The sequence below is a fragment of the Anolis sagrei genome, chromosome 1 (genome assembly GCF_037176765.1).
Source record: "Anolis sagrei isolate rAnoSag1 chromosome 1, rAnoSag1.mat, whole genome shotgun sequence".
Lineage (NCBI taxonomy): Eukaryota > Metazoa > Chordata > Lepidosauria > Squamata > Dactyloidae > Anolis > Anolis sagrei.
In genome coordinates, this window is record NC_090021.1 from 95,539,433 (window position 1) to 95,559,587 (window position 20,155).

Below are 20,155 nucleotides of genomic sequence, written 5' to 3' on the forward strand. Positions count from 1 at the left end.
CTGGAGGATGGACTGGTTGGATCTTCTCGCAGTCCAAGGCACTCTCAGCACTTTCCTCCAACACCACAGCTCAAAAGCATCTATCTTCCTTCGCTCTGCCTTCCCGAAGGTCCAGCTCTCACATCCGTAGGTGACTACAGGGAATACCATGGCTTTGACTATGCAGATCTTTGTTGCCAGTGTGATGTCTCTACTCTTTACTATTTTATCGAGACTGGACATTGCTCTCCTCCCAAGAAGTAAGCGTCTTCTGATTTCCTGGCCACAGTCTGCATCTGCATATAATATAATATACAGTATAATGGTATAGTACAATATAGTAACATATAATACTAATATTGTGCTATGGTAATAATATATATTGTATTCACATATTACTTGTAAGCCGCTCTGAGTCCCTTTCGGGGTTAAAAGGGCGGCATATAAAGGTCGTAAATAAATAAATGTTTTGCATTTTAGGGAGATCCTATACTGTACGTTTTAATTTCCTCCAATCCTGTAAAAGAGACCTGTCTATTCCAACATGCATCTATTCCAACACTCTTCTTGCCCTCTGCTGCCCCCTGCAGGAGAGGCCCCGCCACACCCAGCGGCGCCTTCAGCCCGCACTTCGCGGTGACGTCAACTTCCCTCGACCTCTAGGGGCAGCCGGCCGTTTGTCGCCACTTCCGGGTTGTGGAGACGCTGGAGCCTTGGACGGTGCTTTCTCCGCCGGCCTTCGTTCTCTCCAGGCAGCCACAGGAGAACGGGAGGCGGGAGCGGCTTGAGCGATTCCTGGCTGTAGAAGGCTCTAGCGGGGAACTTGGAAGGGAACGGCCTCTCGGGTGACTCACGGCGGAAGGAGCAGAACAGGAAGGGACAGAGCATGCGCAGCTCGTAGGTGTGCGCGCGGGGGGCGGTTGGCCGGCTGGTCCAACAGCCAGGTAACGGCGCCTCCTCTTTTTTCACCCCCTCCCTCCTCACGAGGTTTCTGAAGGGCGGGGGGAGGAGAGAAGTGTTGTCTTAGTGTTGGGAAGGAGGGAGAGAGGGGAGGGAGGGGTTTCTTTTGAGAGCTTTCAGGCCAGGAGAAGAGATGTGGGCTCCCCCAATTCATCCTTGTTTAAAGAACAGCCAAAGACACCATCTCCCCTTGCAGATTTGCTCATTATGGGCCTCATTCATCCAGTGCATCCCAAACTCATCATGTAAAGGACTGGAATATTGGGCCCTAGGACCTGATCACATTCTGTGTTTACTTTGTTTCGAAAGCATTGCATAAAGAGCATAAAACTGATAAAATAAAGGGAGCACAAGCAGTTAAATAGTTTTAGACCCAAAACCGACACCGGCGACCACATTGTAGCTTTACAAGTCCACCCAGATTTCTGTAATGCATACCTGGTCATTCCTGTCATCCAGAAACAAGCCATGAATGGTGATGGTTTTATTATGGCCTGGCCTAGCATTCAACAGCAGATAGTGGGCTGATACAGAAACCTGGATCTTGAAGAATGGGGGAAAGGAGTAAAATGCAAGATTTATTTATTTATTTATTATATTTATACCCCGCTCTTCTCACCCCAAAGGGGACTCAGAGCGGCTTACAGATTATGGCAAAATTCAATGCCTCGTTATACATACAAATAATAAATATAACTTATAAAACAGTTAAAACATACAAATGCAATAAAACAGATTAAAACATAGTTTCCCAATCACTCTCCCCCCACAGGCCTAGCAAAAGTGGTCTTATGCATTATTACCATGGGGTAAAGAGATATAAGGTGCTAGTCTAGAAGGCTAAAGGATTAGGGTACAGGTGCCACAATTTAAACAACAATTTCAGCTGGCTGGAATGAGGGTGTGGCTGCAGGTCTCCTCATGGGTAAGTCCAGGGCCAAGTAAGACAGCAAAGAAGGATAACAAATGCTCTGGCCCCAGGATCTTTCCTGCAGCAGGGCCCAACAAAGCTCTCCCATGCCTCTAGGTCAGACCTTTTATGTTATCTCTTGGAGGCTGTTGGGTCAGCTGGCTGGAATGAGGGTGTGGCTGCAGATAGATAGATAGATAGATAGATAGACTCCACCTGTCTCCGCAATCACATCTCCCTCTATGAACCAGCGCGGACACTAAGATATAATAATAATAATAATAATAATAATAATAATAATAAAAACTTTATTTATACCCCACCACCATCTTCCCAAGGAGACTCAGGGCGGCTTACATGAGGCCAAGCCCAGCAATACAACAATGCAAATATACAACATAAAATACAACAATAAAATATAAGAAGATACGATAAAATACAAGAAACAGTATAAATAAACACATCAGAACAATATAAAATTGCAATATTTGAACACAGAAAGTTGATCACAGTGAGCAGGGCCGGTTGCAGAGATTGAAAGTTTAAAAACACTGGGTGAGAGAGCTATGTAATGTATCTGGACAGGGGATCCAAAGGACAAAGTAGGGTTTAATTGCACTAACAGGTAAAATAAAGTGCTTCCGAGGGCATTTAAGATCCACCGGTGAGGCCCTCCTCTCGCTCCCACCACCGTCTCAAGCCCGGTTGGGACGAGGGAAAGGGCCTTCTCGGTGGTGGCCTCCTGCCTCTGGAATGCCCTCCCCAAAGAGATAAGACTGGCCCCATCCCTCACCTCCTTCTGTAAGAACTTGAAGACTTGGTGGTTTCATCCGGCCTTCAATAATGACTAGTCTCAAGTCTCAAGCCCTTGGTCCAACAGTTAGGACTTGGCCTTGTACCCCATCCATTCCCCAGTTCCCTGTCATCTGAGGGAAGCTTTTTTTCCAGCCCAGACATATTTTATAGTCCTTTAATTGATCCTGGAATTGAGTGGCCCCGGTCCCCTAGTAGGGCTGTTGCTGATACCGATCCTTGTACTGCAGCATTCAGTCAGCCCCATTTTTCCCTTCTCCTTGCATTAGCCTTGGCCCAGCCTGTTCCAAATAGTCCAGTCCCCTTATTGAAATCTTTGCCCCTGGCAGCTTACCTTGCATGAAGAAGTGTGCGGAACTGGTTTTTAAATTGATTTTAATGTGTATGTTGTGTTAACAGTTTATGCCTATGTTTTTGTTTTATATTGTATGTTTTTGTATTATTTTGCATATGTGGAAACTGCTCTGAGCCCCATAGGGCGGTATATAAATACAGTTGCTGTTGTTGTTGTTGTCGTCGTTGTTGTTATTATTGTTGTTGTTGTTATTATTATTATTATTATTATTATTATTCCTTTCCTTAATTGCCATGTCCAGGACCCAGCATCTGCCCAAGATTTACATCTGGTCCTCCTCCCTCTCCTAAGATTTGCCCACACACATTTTACAGATAAAATAAATATGGATACATAAAACTGTAACAAAGTGTTGGTGCTAGAATAACCCCAGTTCTTCCTATCAATCTCAGCCTCTAATATATCAGGGACCATATTTGTGCCTTCTTTCTAGAACTGCTTTTTTATTCTCTGGAAACTCACCATGGACTATAGGTGGTGGTTTCTGTAGGGGTCTACAGGTCACCACTTTGAGTAGAACTGTACAATATCATCTTATGCAAAAGTTTACCTGCTACAGATTTTAGAAATAACGTGAAGGAAAATAAATATATAAACACCCTATTAGTGCAGCATTTGCCCAGACTAAGGGGACTTAGATGTTGTTGTCATCTATAAGGATTCTATCACTTTCTCAAGGAATTACATCTGCCTTAGCATTGACTTGAAAGTTGGACCTTGTTTTATCCAAAGAGAGAGAATGGGAATCATGCTGATGTTTTTCCCATCCTGTTACCTATCAGCATCCCTATAACATCCATGTCAAGATTGCCCTATGACCTAGTGGAGACTGCTTGGGACTTTAATGGATGTCATAATAACCATGGGGCTGTCTCAGACCCTTTCATACAGCTATATAAAATCTGCTTTGAAGTGGATTACATGGCAGTGTAGACTCATTTAATCCAGTTCAAGTCAGATAATGTGGATTTTCTGCTGTGATAACTTGGATTATCTGGCAGTGTAGAAGGGGCCTCAGTACATCATTGGGCTAAGTCATGTGGAAGGATATACCTTGGATCTAGCTTGTGTTGTTAGGTTGATGATCTGGTGGGTGGGAGAGATAACAATAGATCACTTTCCTGTGGAGTTTGGTTTGATGACAACAGGCCTTCCCTTCATCAGTGGAGGACTGATTAAGGTGATCCATCCTGAAGATTTGTGGAATCTGAAGGATCCTTGAGTGTTGTTTTCCAGCTGATATTACTGGTCATTCTGTTGAGGCCTTGGTCTCAGTATGGAATTGTGAAATGGAAAACTGTTAATTCAGTCACTCCTAATCACCTATTCCAGTGTGACCCATAATGCACAGAAGATCTACAGGTAGTTAAAAGGGTTTAACAAAAACACTTATTCAGCTGGCATAGGTCCTGCAGCAAATACAACCCAAAACTGGCAATAATCCTTTGTATTATCTTCTGTGTGGCAGTGAGAATGGCAAAAAGGTTTTCAGTATTCTTCCACTATTCTGTCCACAGCTATTTGAAGTTGTGAGGAATCTGTTGGGATCTGGCTCAGGGAAGCCATGATTACAATCCTTAATTGGACACTTGGAGGTGAAAGTTATATGTATTCACTCAGAACCTGGTACCACAATTTTCACAGAGTCTAATAAGATATTATTCAATGCACTGCCTTTGGATTAGTTTGAGTTTTCGATAACCTGGATTATATGGCAGTGTGGAATGGGCCTGAGTTTGTGGTGGCTGGAGAACTTCAAACATTCTTGAAGGAAAATATTAATTGATTCCAGTTCAGTCAGGTTGAATGCCAAGATAGTTTTAATGGGGTTGGGCATTACAATTAACAAAATGGCATGGGGGAGATAGGTTCAAAAGCCATCTCTTGTGTTTGGGCTGTCACTCATATTTCTTTTTTAAAAAAGCCCAGGAGAGATCATCGAAAGGCAGACATGTTGTCTGGACTAGGCCTAGGATGCGATATTTATTAATAAATGATCTTTTTGCTAACTTTAAGGAAAGTATTTAATCTGCAGGTAATAGTTTTTAATAGCTCTTTTCCAGCCCTTTCTCAGTAGATTGAAAAGAAGAAGCATTCTTACTGTTATGTTTTTGGAAAGGATAATACGATTCATGGAGATCTTGAGACTGACTTATTTTTTTTTCTTTGTAGTGTTTTTTTCTGCAGGAATTATTTAGCCTACATGTGCTTCTGTGCTTGGTGGAAGAATGACAGATGACAAAGATGTACTTAGAGATGTATGGTTTGGGCGAATACCAACCTGTTTTACATTATATCAGGACGAGATTACTGAAAGGGAAGCTGAACCTTACTATGTAAGTCTTCTAAAGGCATGTAGAGTAATAATATATTCACATTTAATATTTTTCTGTACATGAGAATATACTGCATGTGTGTGTGTGTTTGCCTTTAAGATATGTTTATTAATGCATTTCCTTCATATATAGCAGCTGTAAGAATAATTTGCCCCTTCAGATTTTATTTTCCAATGACAATTCCCAGAATTCCTCAGCATTGGTTTGACTTGCCATGGCTGCTGGGATTTGCAGACCTAGAAATGATAAAGGCACATTACAAGGGTTGGAAACATTCATGTTCAGGCAGTGTGTGGTATTTTATAAAGCCTCTATCTACAAATATCAGGTACATTGATCCTGTAGATATGCATCTTGAAGTGGTTAAAGTTTATTCTTTCCTTACCTCCCCATTTCCAAAGTTTTAAACTACTTGCAGTAATTACAGGTAATGGATTTATAATTCTATGTTTTAAAAATGAACAAGTATTTTGAGTTAAAGCTGTGCTTGCTAGCTATATAAAATGCAAAATTTGTTTTCACATCTTTTTACAGCTGCTTTTACCAAGAATAAGCTACCTGACACTTGTAACAGACAAAGTGAAAAAGCATTTTCAGAAGGTTATGAAACAAGAAGACATTGGAGAAATATGGTTTGAAAATGAGGGAACACCATTGAAGTGGTATGTTGTTCTGATTTGTGTATTTTGGATTGATATTTGTGTATAAAGTTTACAGTATGACTCCTGTATCCATGGGGAAGATAACAATGTGGCTATACTTGGACAAGAAGCATACCATAGAATCACACTGGAGGATCTAGAGAGTCCCACAAACTTTGGGGGTGGGAGAGGAGGGTAATATATTTTTGGACTGGATAAATGGAACCATGGATATTGAATCCAAAGATAAGGAGTTTGTACTATGTTCCTGGGAAGTCTACATTTCCAAATGAATAAAATAATGATTTCCCCCCTAAATAAGAATGGATAATAAAATATGCCCTCGAAAGGGCAGTTTTGGATTTTGTAACAATTCTATTCTTAGTTGCTAAATTAATATCTATATAGATAAATATAATTCTTAATTGTTAATTTTAATTATGAACACAGAGTGTTCTATTACAAGTCCAGGATTGGGGCATCAAAAGTATTTTCCTAGGGTCCATATACAATGCAGACTATAAACATTGTTGGTTATTATGAAAACAAACATGAAGTGTGCATTCATTTAGAACCATATGAATGTGGGTTTGACATCATGCATGGTTTTTTAGGATTGTATCAGCTTGAAGTTAAGGCATTAGTAATGTTTATTTCCATTAAATCAAACTTTTTAAAAATTTTGTATTTGTTCACTAAACTGTTGTAAAGATGCATTGGGTTTGTGGAGCCATATTTTCTGATTGTTTAACTCAGGAGAGGGCTATTCATCTGCCTGACTTCGAAACACATATAATAAGAGATGTGCATATGTTTGATTAAAACAGAGGTCAAGTCCTACATTGGTAAAAGTCTTAATTGGGAGTAACGTATGATTGCGTAAGTGGGATTTGAAACCATCTTGGTCAGGAACTCTGGCTTGGTGAATACTGGTTGTAAAGATAAAGGGCTCCTGTTGGCATCTTACATCTTTGCAAGGGGACTTATACCTGCAGCCAATTAAAATTGAGCAGTTGTCTAACATCAGTGTCTACTAGAGGGCTACTGATACATAACTTTATTACATAGTTGACAGAGTCACTGATGCGAATTGAAACTTGAAACACATCAGGATTGATGTGTGATGGGACACAGGCAAAAGTCCTACCAATGTGTATTGGGCACTCTTACTGTTGTCTAGTTACCCATCTTCGCAATACAGTAAATTGATTTCTTGGTCTCGCTGCTACATAGCTAGGTATTCATCAAGTTATGTAACATGACAAATGGACCCTGAGAAGTTGCCTGCTTATCCCCATGTTTTCTGGAGTGCAAATCTTTGCCATCTTCTCTAGCCACAGCTATATACTGTGCCAACAATAGTAATAAATTCTTAACAAAACTAGAATTTGGAACTATCTTGAAGCGTGTATACGTTCCAGGCCTCTTCAACCTCCAGGTGCCCAGAATCCCTAACCAGCTTGTTCAATGATCATGAATTCTGGGAGCTGAAGTCCAAAGTGGCTAAGGGCCGCAGGTTGAAGGGGCCTGGTAGACCATAGTTGACTTCTCATGTGATGTGAACTTCACTGTAATTAGTGTAGCCAAGGGTTCATACTAAGGAAAAGAGATAGATAGAAAATATAGCATGTTTTCACAAACTTAGTCCTCACATAAAATATTAGGAACATTATGAATGTGAATGGATATTCACTCACATAGTGTGGCCTTTCCTTTTGTAAAGATCTAAGAATGTCTAACATGGAGGGTTTGCAAACGTCTTTCTCTTAGTCTGCCAATTCAGAGGTATACCTGAGGAGTACGTGAGTGAAAACCTTTTTGGTAACTATTCTCAGTTTTGTGACTTCCTGTCAAGGAAGGCTAGGTGGTCTCCCTCCCTTCTGCCTTTCCTGTAGCAGGCCAGAATATTTTGAGCCAAACAGGCTTTTCCTCACTGGTTAGTTGCTGAGGGAGGTGATTTTTACGAAATGAAATTTATATTTTCTTTATTGATGCATTTCAGATTGTGTTTACTTTAATTTAATTGTGTTCTAGTAACTGATCTTGTTTATGTTTCAATAATATATGTGTGTGTGTTCAATTTTATTTTGGGACACGGATATTTTTGTGGGGTGATGTGGCAAAATTGCCTCTCAAATAAAACCTTCTCTCCTCCATGAAATTGTTCCATGGTTCTAGCATAACAGTAACTTAAAATGTTATGAGCATTGAGAAATATAATTAAGACATCCAAGGAAAAGAGATAGGAAAACTTAACAGCTGAATGTAAATGTAGCCAATATTTCAAGATGTGAACAGTTTTCTGAGGGCACTTCCCAGACATATATTAAACCCATTTCAGAGTGAGTTTAAGAAATCAATTCCAAAGCAAGTTTAAGTCCCCACACTCTGAGAAAACAAAGGGTTTTCCCGTAGGTTGTCGTCATGGAATGGAAACAACCCACCCACCCCACCCCGAAAGCTTTAAAATAAAATTAAGGCCACCATTAGGCCTCTCAGGAGGCTTCCTGGCACATACCAATGTTGCGCCAGGAAGCAGGACACAGGAGGAGCTATTTGGCCCCCCTGCCTCCTGGTTCAACATTGGTATGCGCCAGGAAACCTCCAGAAAGGTCTAACAGTGATCCAGTAAGTTTTTATTTTAAAGCTTTTAGAGGGGGATTTGAGAAGGGTGGGTTCCCTCTTCGCTTCTCCGGGTCCATGGGGCCTGAAGAAGTAAATAGGACTGTGGGGACAGACTACTGGTTAGTCCGAGACTACCTGGTAGTCTGTCTCCACAGAGCCTGTATTCCATTAGACCCAGGCCTTTTATACTCCATTAGACCTGGATCTAATGGAGTATCTAAATAATTCATGACAAACCATGGTTTTGTCCTGCTTTGTCACAAATTATTGGAGGCATCATTTGGAAGCCTCGGATATAAGCATGAGAGCTCGCACATTTTGGGTCCTGTCTGGATGGGCCCTGAGTCTCACACTGAAATGCTAGCAAATTTGAAGTGCCATAAATTGGAGCAATGCAAAGTGAGTTTTGTCTGGGATTATAGATTGTGCTCAAAGAATGTGTTAGAATATTCGTATTTCATCTTAGTGAACTGAGATGTGAACAATCTGTTCACTGTGAATACAGCCGTATGATTACTTTATTGTGATGAACAGGCAAGCAAGTAAGATAATCTTCAATTAACTATAGTTTTCTGATTCAGATAAAGCAGGAAAATATGGCTAACAATCTCAGAACAAGCCTTGATGTTAAACCACCATTTGAAGTTGTTTTAGTATTCTGGTTTAACAGCAGAAGCCTACCCTTAGACTTTCCAAGACAGTTGGCACTGGTAGCAGATTTTGAGAACCACAAATTAGTTGTTATTTAATGTATTTTCAATATATTTTCTCTTGTCAGGAACAAATGCTTGTGTGATTTCCCGCTTTGTATGCCAGAAAGCATAGCTACTGGTCAGATGCAATGCATTTTAGCTTTGAAAAGGGAGGTAGGAACACTTGGTGATTTGACTCAGGCAGCAAAAATGACAAAGCCAGCCTTGTGACTTGTTTCATTGAAACTAATCAGTTTCCTTCTCTGATTGGGATGAACCAGGAAACAGATAACTGAAACTTTCCTGTTTTGTTTGCTGGGTTACATAAAGGGAGAGGTTTTCAGCAGAGATACAATCAAAATTCAATACGGGAGAGTTTTGACAATCTGTACTTGTTCCCAGATCTATAGAGGATGTATATTTGGACATTTTAGAAATATTGTTAGTAATTGACCATAAGTTTGAAATCCCGATTATATGTAGTACAATATTATTGGCCATATGTTTGATCCACTTGAAAATAAATTTGAGATTTGCTGGTTTCTGTTTAAAGTGGACACGGTCACTAAACTACAAATGTGATCACTGTTTTTGATTAGATTACTAAAGTTTCTTCCTGTGTGTCTGTGATATATCAACTTTTCTCACTGATCATGTGTGGCAGGATAAGAATAGTATAGGTCCCAGCATCTGTTTTGCACCAAAATCACTCCACACACTACAAGATGCTCAGTTTTTAAAGAAAATTTTGGCAGTCAGAAAATAGTTCAAATTATCCTCAACTACAACATTACTAAATTGGATAGAAATATACAAAATGTAAATTGGAAGTAGACTTTTAGGTTGCAGTCTTCATCACTTTTCAGATATAAATGTAGCAACATTGCTGCATTTGTTCATCCCAGTATATGGGTTGTCCTGCTAATGACACAACCATTCTGCTGCTCTTAATATGATGTTAGCCTAGAAAATAGAGTTGAAAGGCCAAAATGACTCTTTAGTGACGCTTCTTAAACGTTTTCTAAAGACTCTTTCAAGCAAATAAAGTTCTGCAAATGAATCCCATATGAATATTAGAAATACCTGTTTTTTATTCCTAAATTTGAAACATCAGTGCTTGTGGAACTCAAAATTAAACTTATTTTGTAAGGAACTGCTGTTCACAGCAACTTGTAAAGCTTTTGATGCCTTAAAACTATCATTTCTTTTGCTTTTACCTCTGGGGAGAAAGTTTTTCTTCCACTTTGCTCAAATATTAGCATAGTTTGATCTGATACATGAAGTACAGTCTTCCAAAACAAACTCTTAATAGTTAGAAGTCTGTTTTTGTGTTTTATTTTGCATTTAATGTTGTCAGATGCTTCTAAACCTCCAACCTATGATTTGGTCTTGTAGCAATTTGTATCATTTATATAAATGATTTCAGAAAACCAACACTTTAAAAAGTCTAACATTGTGTTACAATAACTTTGTTAGATGCTGGATGACACTCCAGCTGTTATCTGAAAATACTTCATTGCATCATTCCTCAGGCTTTGATAAGTGGTCCTCTATGGGTAGAATTTAACATTTGGGAGTCCAGGTGTCTCAAATTCTCTTTATTAGATGTTCATATCTTCAGTGGCATCCATATGACACTTGAATTATTGTTTGTCTTTTGAGAGCATAGACCAGCAGATGGAGCTAAATAACTACACAAAGTAGCTTCTCTTCCTGTATACTAATGCTGTGCATCCTCTTTATGGCAAGTCCCTTTTGATCACAAAAATGAACACAAGTAGAAAGAAGTACTAGCTAAAGTTAATATTGGACTCCAAAATTATCACTGAATTCTAGTTTCTGTTTTGTTATTCATAGGCATGTATGATCAATTAAAAATGTTTCCAAAGTCTTTACAAAATTATTATTTATTTATTTCACATATTTGTATCCCTTCTCACCCCCAGAGGGGGACTCAGAGTGGCATCACAATAGGCATTCATTCAATGTCAACAACAGTAATAAGTGATAAAATTAGGGTGCACTGGCATTTTGTTTCTAAATTGTTTCTAAAGTTAGTGAAAATTCCATTAATATAACGAGAGTAACGAATTCTCTCAATTCTTTCGTTATAGTAATTGCGCATAATTACTATAATTGGGGAAACCTCAGGGACTTATTTCTCCCTCATTTTTATCTTTACTGGGGTGAAACTTGCTACAATGGTAGAACACATTTACCACTGTTAGCCCATCAAGTTTCAGATGGGCTAACAGGATTTAGGATCCATGAATTTCACTTATCCACATTTTAAAAACAAAACTACAAGAGCTATGTTCTTCAGTTTTCTATACAATGACACAAGATAACAGGGGATTCCCCCAACTTTTAGAAATATTAATACATCTACTAATTTTAGGGATTTTTAAAAAAGTTTGGACAAAAACACTTTTTTAAAAAGCCACAACAGTTATCTCATTGAATTCTCTCATATATTAACCAATAGAAACCAATATTAACAAATTCTACGTTTTCATAGTATCCTAGAGTTGGAGGGGACCCCCAAGGCCCATCTTTGGGAGGCTTCAGAGATTTATAAAATGCATACAAAACCATATTTTTGTTATGTTTTGATTCTTAAGTTTTTGGTGCGGGCCATGACCATGTGTCAGATATTGCCTCGTAAGTACGAATATAAAGACCAAGTCCCATAAATTTTGAAATTATTTTACAACTTCTGTGAAAAATTGGACAGCTTGTTAATACTGCTAGAGTTATGGTGAGTTACGGTATTGAAGTGATGCGATTGCTTGTGAAATATACTTTTTGGATTAAATATCACCACTCAATATAAATGTTGTACTGACAATTTGATTTTACAGATTTTTGCTTTTTTTTTTAAGAGAAAATTTGCGAATCCTGGATAGCTCAGCCTTATGCTGCAACTTTTGTTGAGAAGTTGATACAAAAAGTAGAATTAAATTGATTGCAAAAGTTGTGTAACTACGTGGCTTACAGCTTCAGAGAACCCATATCCCCATTCTGTCGGTTTAAGTTTTTACTACTTTCAGTTTCTGTCAGCAGCAGCCTTGAAATTTGACAAAAGCTACCAGTAAAACTGTCAGAACATAAGGTTAGGCATGGGTTGGGTTTTTCCCCCAACCACTTTCTGAATACCTAAAAGTTAATGTGACCCTTTTGTATAAAGAGTCTATTTTGTACAGTATCTCTGAAGATTGATTTATTGGAAGCCAATTTTTGTGACCTGTGGACTTTGCCATAAAATGACATTTGCCCATATTCTATTGTTCCTGGCTGGAGCTTTTCCTTTGAATTCTGTGTATTTGGGTTCTTTATTTAAACCTGTGTGTTGATTCACAAGCAAATAATGGATTTATTTGACCTACTTAAATTTGGGCTAATCAAACCGTTCTGGCCAATATTGTTATATTATTTATATTTAAGTTCAAAATTTGAGTTGAATATAAAAATACAAAAAGGTGTGCATGTTTAGTTTCCATAAATACATTTCAACTATATCTGTTCGTAGTAATTGGGACTTGATCTGTGACATTGATTTCAGAAATGAAGTGATGAACATCAAGGCATACATGAGCACATATGATGTATAGATTGGAAGGACCTCTAGGTATAACTTTTACACAGTTTACTGACCATCTTTTTTCACAGTGATTGTTGGAAGGTGGAATGCAGTCTCCTAATATATGTCCACCTTGCACCTCTTCTCAATTCCTGGGCAACATGGAAAGTGCAGGAGTGGGAGCTGGCTTCAGTATTCAAGAAAATGAGTGAATCAGACAAGGAAAAAAGAGATTTAAATATAATGGGGTCCTTGAAAGAGAAACAGAAAAGAGGTGTTCAGCCCCAGCAGGCAGGACAACTGCCTCCCCCTTGCACAATTCCCTGTCCTGTTCACAACCTTTTGGAAGATGGTAACTGGGCAAGTAGTAGGCATTGCCTCCTTGTATGTGCTGCCTAACTCACTGCTTTCTCCCCCAGCCCAGAATCATTCCAGAATTCTTTCTTTGCCCACACCTGGCTAATTTCCCATTTTCTTAAACTACTATAGCATGCCACCACTTTAGGCCAGGATGTGGTTGGACTCTGGAGAACCTGGTTTGGTTGCTGCATGGCAGTGGGTGCCCAAGGCTATGTTTGGAGTGGCTCGTAGTTTATGGCAATACATGAGGTACTTGCTAGAAAGAGTCGAGTGCAAGGGAAGAGGACATCAAGGCAGGTCAGCACCAGACATCTGATGGGAGCAAGGGACTCTTGGCTGGAGGCCATTTTCTTCTGGCCTTTGCTGCAAATGGCTAATGCTGCAATATTTGGGAGTAAATCATCTAGTAATTGGCAGCACTTCTATATGATTCCTTGTATTGGGGCAGTTGCTTTGTAAGGAGATGGGCTCACTTGATACAAAAGTCTGCTATGGTAAGTGTTAAGCCAATTTTGGACCAGTTAATTTAATAGGCTGGATTGAAATGTGATTGAAAGTGCTAGGAGGACGGGGGCAATGGATTTGTTCTGGGATGTAACTTATTGCACTGCAACTTGTCTTATTGGCACTGAGCACAATGAGAGAAACAAAGGAATCACGTATGTTGATATAGATGGAGATTGAGGTAGGAATCTTGGTGACATCATGGCTATCTGGTTATGAAGGCAATCATCATTTTGTATAGAATCATTCCAATAAAAACATTGTTATAGGAGTAGATGCGTTTATTTATTCCTTCCCTTTCTCCAAAATTGAAGTCCCTTGATAAATTGTTGTTGTTTATTTGTTCTATTGCTTCCAACTCTTTGTTACCTCATGGACCAGCCCATGCCAGAGCTCCCTGTCGGTCATTGCCACCCCAGCTCCTTCAGAGTCAAGCCAGTCACTTCAAAGATACCATCCATCCATCTTGCCCTTGGTCAGCCCCTCTTCCTTTTTCCTTCCATTTTCCCCAGCATCATTGTCTTCTCTAAGCTTTCCTGTTTTCTCATGTTGTGGCCAAAGTACTTTATCTTTGCCTCTAATATCCTTCCCTCCAATGAGCAGTCAGGCTTTATTTCCTGTAGTATGGACTGGTTGGATCTTCTCACGGTCCAAGGCACTCTCAGAATTTTCCTCCAACACCACAGTTCAAAAGCATCTATCTTCCTTCACTCAGCCTTCCTTATGGTCCAGCTCTCACATCCATAGGTTACTACAGGGAATACCATTGCTTTAACTATGCAGATCTTCATTGCCAGTGTGATGTCTCTACTCTTCACTATTTTATCGAGATTGATCATTGCTCATGGCTTAGGTTTCACTTTGACATAAGCACAGTTTTGAGTTAAGAGCTAGCACCAGAGGGAGCACTAGCGCAAGAGTTTTAGGTCTTTGGGGGAGCAGCCTCTGTGCTCCATGCTCTTTCCACTTTGGGAGATTGCTGTTCTGCTGTTGTCTTCTTTGAGGAACTTTGGGTTAGTTGATTTTGTGTGGTTTTTATTCCTGATATGCTTGGCTTCCTGAAGAGAGAAAGGGATTGAGAGCGGGAGGCTGGAATGAGTACAGTATGAATAAAATGATGATTCTGTCTCTTCACTTTGTTCTTCTACCATTGTGCCACAACTTCGTGCTTCTACCATTTCAAAGTTGATCTTTCTTTTTTATTGTTTCATGTGATTGTGAAGGTTTTGCTTTGCTGTTACATTGGCCAACACACATTTTGTTGCTTCATATGTGCTTCCTTGCCACAACTTTGTGCTTCTACCATTTTGAAGTTGATCTTTCTTTTATATTTTTCCTTGTGAATGTGCATTTATACATTATTTGTTATTTAAAAAGTACATTTTCTTATTTAAAAACACATAACAAAAATGAGGGGAGGGGGGCTGGGCCCCCGCAATGGATTAATAGCATAGAATGGGAAAATTTGGTTACAGATGAGAACTTTTTGAATTACGAGGTTGGTCACAGAACAATTAAACTCTTAAGTCAAGGTATAACTGTACTATCCTTTGAGGGCTAGAGTAGCCAGGAACCATAAGCTGACTTTGCCTGATTTGGTTCTCCAAGAGACAAGATGTACCTGCAGTTACCTTTGGGTTTTTTAGATGGGACAAAATTGGAATTGTAGCAGTAGACCTGGTCTTGTGGTTAGCAAAGTTTTCTAATAAAATGTGAAACCACTTTCATGTTAGGTTTTTAGTTTTGAATGTTTTTATTTCTGCCTGCTTTATTCTATTTCATGTAAACACTGGATTTCTTGTTTGAAAATTATTTCAGGGTGAATTTAGGGTACACCATATTAAACTATTCTTGCAAAGCTCCTTTACAGGACCATTTCAGTAAGGTTTTATTCAGAATATATTTAGCAATATCCTGTGCTGGCTGAATCATAAAGTTGCATACATTCAGAATTGTGATTTTGCTTTAGAAAACATATATTCAAATAATCTGGGGACAAGAGTGTCATTCCATGTTATTGTTTAAACAGTGTTTATATCCAGACATAATGCTAAAATATGTTGCTCTTGCATTCCCAAGCCATTGGCTTTCCATTTGTACCCTGCTCCTTCCCCAGCATGGGTTCTAGGAATCTTTCAGTTCGCTTTTGACTAACATGTGCTTTTATTAAGTTCGAATGTTTAGTTTTAACCCTATAATTTCAGGCAGTTTCTACCAACTGGAGTCCTAGACTTTTCATGAGCGGCCGGTAACATGCTTCCTTATCAGGGATGATGGGTATTAAAGCCAACACATTTTGAGAGATTCAGATTGTTAAGTTTACTTTACAAGTTTACTTTAAATCAGCTAGGTTTCTATTCTGTTTTGTTTCCTAAATCATCATTACTATTTGTGTACAAACAGAAAAAAAAATGAGGATAATGACTTGAGTTCACCAGTTTGCAGCTTTAGAAACTGGCTATGACATGTTCATATAGAATGATCATTACTTTTGTGTTAAATTTGAATCCAGCACCATGTCTTTATTAAGAGCATAATTTTAGTCTTGAATCTGAAGTGTTTACTGTTGTCTCTTCTGCCTGTTTTCTAGGCATCACCCCATTGGTTTGCTTTTTGACCTTCATGCATCAAATACAGCTCTTCCATGGAACATTACTGTACACTTTAAGGTATGTTTATAACAGGAATAGATTAAGGTTTGGGCAACTATTTTCAGCACCTTCTGGTCTACATGAATGGGAAGTGAGATTTTAATTAATCAGATTTTTTCCAATCACTTTTTAAAGCTGAGATGGTGGGGGTTTTTTTGCTAAGAGGATGCAGAACAGCTCCCAGGATAGTATTTATGAGATAAAAAAGAACCTCAGGAATTACTTTGGACCTTCCAACAAGCTACATGGAATTCATGGGCTACACAGTTCCCCCCTTGTTGACAGCTTATCTCTTTTTTATAATTCAAATCTTTAAAAAATAGAAACAGCTTTCACAATTATGGTTTTGCAATTGAATCAACAAAGGAGACAAGAGGAAGCATTGGGAGTTTATCAATTGATAATGTATTCTTGTTGGAATTGTAACAGCTGTTTGATTAGTGTTAACTGCCTTGGAAAGGAAGCACGTTTTTATAAATACACGTTTTGTCAAAATGTGCATGACTCTGTTTTCATTCATATAATGAAATTAGTTCAGCTGCAGAATTAGGTAAGATTTATTTCAAAAGTGCGTGTTAACAATATGAATACAGTTTCTGAAAAGCCTATGCTAAAAACGTCTATATCAAGGCAGATAATCCACAGTGTCTGCTTTGAACTTGGTTATCTGAGTCCATACTGACATATAATCCAATCTAATGTGGATTTTGTACAGCTGTGTGGAAGGGGCCTCAGAAACCAGCCTTCCTCATAGCTTATATTTTGTGACTCTGTGACACTTGCCTCCCCTTTCTGCCTTGTGCAAGAAGGCTACAGGGAAACATGTATTTCTGTCTACTGAATCCTGTTATTGAGGATGTACTGTAAGGGGGCAGGGTGTTTTGTTTCTCGCCATTCACCTGTGGTGGCAACTGGAATGTCCCATCTTCTTTAAAATAAAGCACTTTTAGTTGCAACAAAATAGTTTTATTATACACGTGGACATTACACTAGGAGGCTGGCCTTGCTTATTGCTGTACACATAATCTATCTCAAAAACACTGAGTCTCAAGTAGAAATTGTATTGACAGACTGTATTTCTGATAATGTTTTTGTACCTCTAGAATTTTCCTGAAAAAGATCTTCTACATTGTCCTTCCAAGGATGTAATTGAAGCTCATTTCATGGCTTGTATAAAAGAAGCAGATGCCTTGAAACATAAGAGTCAAGTAATCAATGAAATGCAAAAAAAGGACCATAAGCAACTTTGGATGGGATTACAAAACGGTAAGTGCATTCCCTAAGTGAACATATTGGATCTGGTGGTGTTGATCACTCAGATGTACAGAGCAAACTGGTGGTGCTGATCACTCAGATGTACAGAGCAGATTAAACCAAAGTTGTGTAAGGAAGTGATAGAGCCTGTGGGAAAATTTTGAATGGCTGGAAAGGGAGGCCATGTGGATGAGACTAGACCTATGAGTTACAAGTTTCACACCTATTTATTAGCAATGAATAAGATACTACTTTTCTTTTACAGCAAAATATATATTTCCTGTGCTGTATTTTCAATGTTAGCATAATTCATAATTTCAATTATATAGGAGGAAATTAATCGTTTCTATGTCTTACACTTTAGATATTGGTACATCCATTCTTTGTTAAAGTGTTCAGATGTGGGGGCTTTTCATGAAAGAACTAAAGAAAGAAATGTAAACTTCTCATGGCAATGGAGATAAATGGATATTTAGTTAAGATAGAGAAAAAACACCTTCCTTTAAGAACATCAGTAGAGCTGCATGAGTAGTGAAATTCCTAATGATTTCCATTCCACCTGAATGTATCGAGTTTAAACATGTGTCTTCTCATTTTCCCCAAACGTATTAAAGACTAGAAGACTATGTGTGTCTTTTAAGACATTTCCTGCCCACTTTCCCATTTGATCCTATTCCTTTAGAAGTCACACAGAGATGGAGAATTTATTTGATTAATTAGTACTACTTTGATAGATGAATAAATATCCACGTAAGGTTGTATTTAATCAAAGAAGAGAGAACATTTAGAGTAAGAGCATTAAGAATGACTTGGTGAACTTCCAAGTGTGTTTCACTCTTTATGTTTTTGAATCAGATTATGAAATATTTGTTTGTCAAGTTTTGAAGTGTGGAGGTATTTTGCCTTGTTTGGGAGAGTGTGGTAATCCAAGATAAGAAGTTGCCCAGAAATGTTGGTTGTATAGGTTTCAGTGTGTGTCACTGGAAACTGCACCTGTGGAACCCAACAGATAATGTTTTGAAAGCTTTCAAATGCTAATTTTATATCTGAGTCCTTAGTAAAAGAGAAATAAGAAAAACGTATGAAACCAAGAGAACTTTTTAAAATACATGCTCTGTCTTTCAGTATGGCTTTCAGTATGGCTTTCATTATAGATTAGATGATGTTAATCCTCTCTCTGAAACAAAATTTATGACCACAAAAAAGAAAAGAAAGTAGCAGTTGTGATAACTGCTTCATAGTTAGTGATACATCTGCAAGTTGCTTTTTCTATGAAACATAATGTGTTTGTCTTCCCACCCATAACAATTTTAGTTTAATTTACAGTTTAATATAGTGAAGCTTCTGCTAGTATCATTGAATAGATGCAACTTTTGAAATGCGGTGTCTTCATCTAAGAACATGTGGCTATACAAGTAAAATGTGTTTCTTATGAGCTCAATTCTAAGAAGGCTAAACAAGGCTTTCAGTTGGAAACAAGATGTCTTTCTTGTAACTCAATGAATTATGGGTTCTTCTGGTTTTGAGATTAAGTATAATTTACATTTTTTTCAGCCAAATAACTTTAACTTTAAAACAGCAGTTGTTGCCATATATCTGTTGAGCACAGGTTCATAACCCAAGAAGTCTTTATTTGTGAGTGTTGCCTCCTTAAATGCTCTTCATAAAATTGCAGGTTGATAGTTCACCTAGTTCTTCATATGAGTTCCTGCTCTCTCTGTTCACTTAATATTGCATCCAGCTTGTAAGAAAGTCTCTTGGATATATTTGGCTTGATGTGAACTGAGGAGTCATAGATAAATGTGAAAGGAGATCGGCATGGAGTTCAGTTGTCTTTCAGTCAAACTGTTCATTCCAATTGACAAACCACTATCTGGTTTACCATTAATGCATAGGCCTTGGCATTGTCACCAGATCTTAGTTGAAGTGGAAGAAACAGTTGGCGTCAATACAGTAATAAGAATAGAATTCAGTGTTTATACTTGCTCGGGTGACCTTTTTTCTCAAATGTTAAATCCATCTTCCAGTTTACAGTGACTGAGGGAGACCCATGTGTTAAAATACTTGCCAGTTGCTATAGCTATTCCACTTCCACATTTTGTTACTTTGTTGCTAATTGCCACCAGGTCAGCTTGGATTTAGGGGAACCCTCCTTGCTCATGCAATACTTCTGAATATTCTTCCCTGGCTATATTGTTGTCTGAAAAGAGTAAATGATATAATTGCTGCTTTTGGTATAGAAAGGGATGTAGCGAAACAGATCTAGTAACATTCTTTCTCAGAAATATTATATATAACTTTTTCTGATCGTTGACTTCGGGCGACCCTATGTCTTGAGTTTAGGGTGGGGGTGGGTATATTACCTTAGTTTAGGGACCTTTGCTATAAATAGTGATTGCTACTTGTTTGCTTTTCTGTGGTTTTGGTCTTGAAGGAGACCCTCAGTTATATCTGCTACTAGATAGGCTCATATGGGGATAGGAAGCTCCTCACTA

General features: G+C 38.5%; 1 protein-coding gene across 1 annotated transcript in view; it reads left to right on the plus strand.

Annotated features, from left to right (window-relative positions):
- The first annotated feature begins 635 nt into the window (after positions 1-635).
- The window catches only part of ATG5 (autophagy related 5), a 36,027-nt gene continuing 16,507 nt past the window's right edge, over positions 636-20,155 (plus strand). Inside the window, exons 1-5 of the mRNA XM_060753108.2 lie at positions 636-923; positions 5,190-5,353; positions 5,888-6,015; positions 16,346-16,424; positions 17,510-17,672. Of these exons, the coding sequence (XP_060609091.1) occupies positions 5,246-5,353; positions 5,888-6,015; positions 16,346-16,424; positions 17,510-17,672 (478 nt within the window). The 5' untranslated portion in view covers positions 636-923; positions 5,190-5,245. The remainder of the gene's footprint in view (positions 924-5,189; positions 5,354-5,887; positions 6,016-16,345; positions 16,425-17,509; positions 17,673-20,155) is intronic.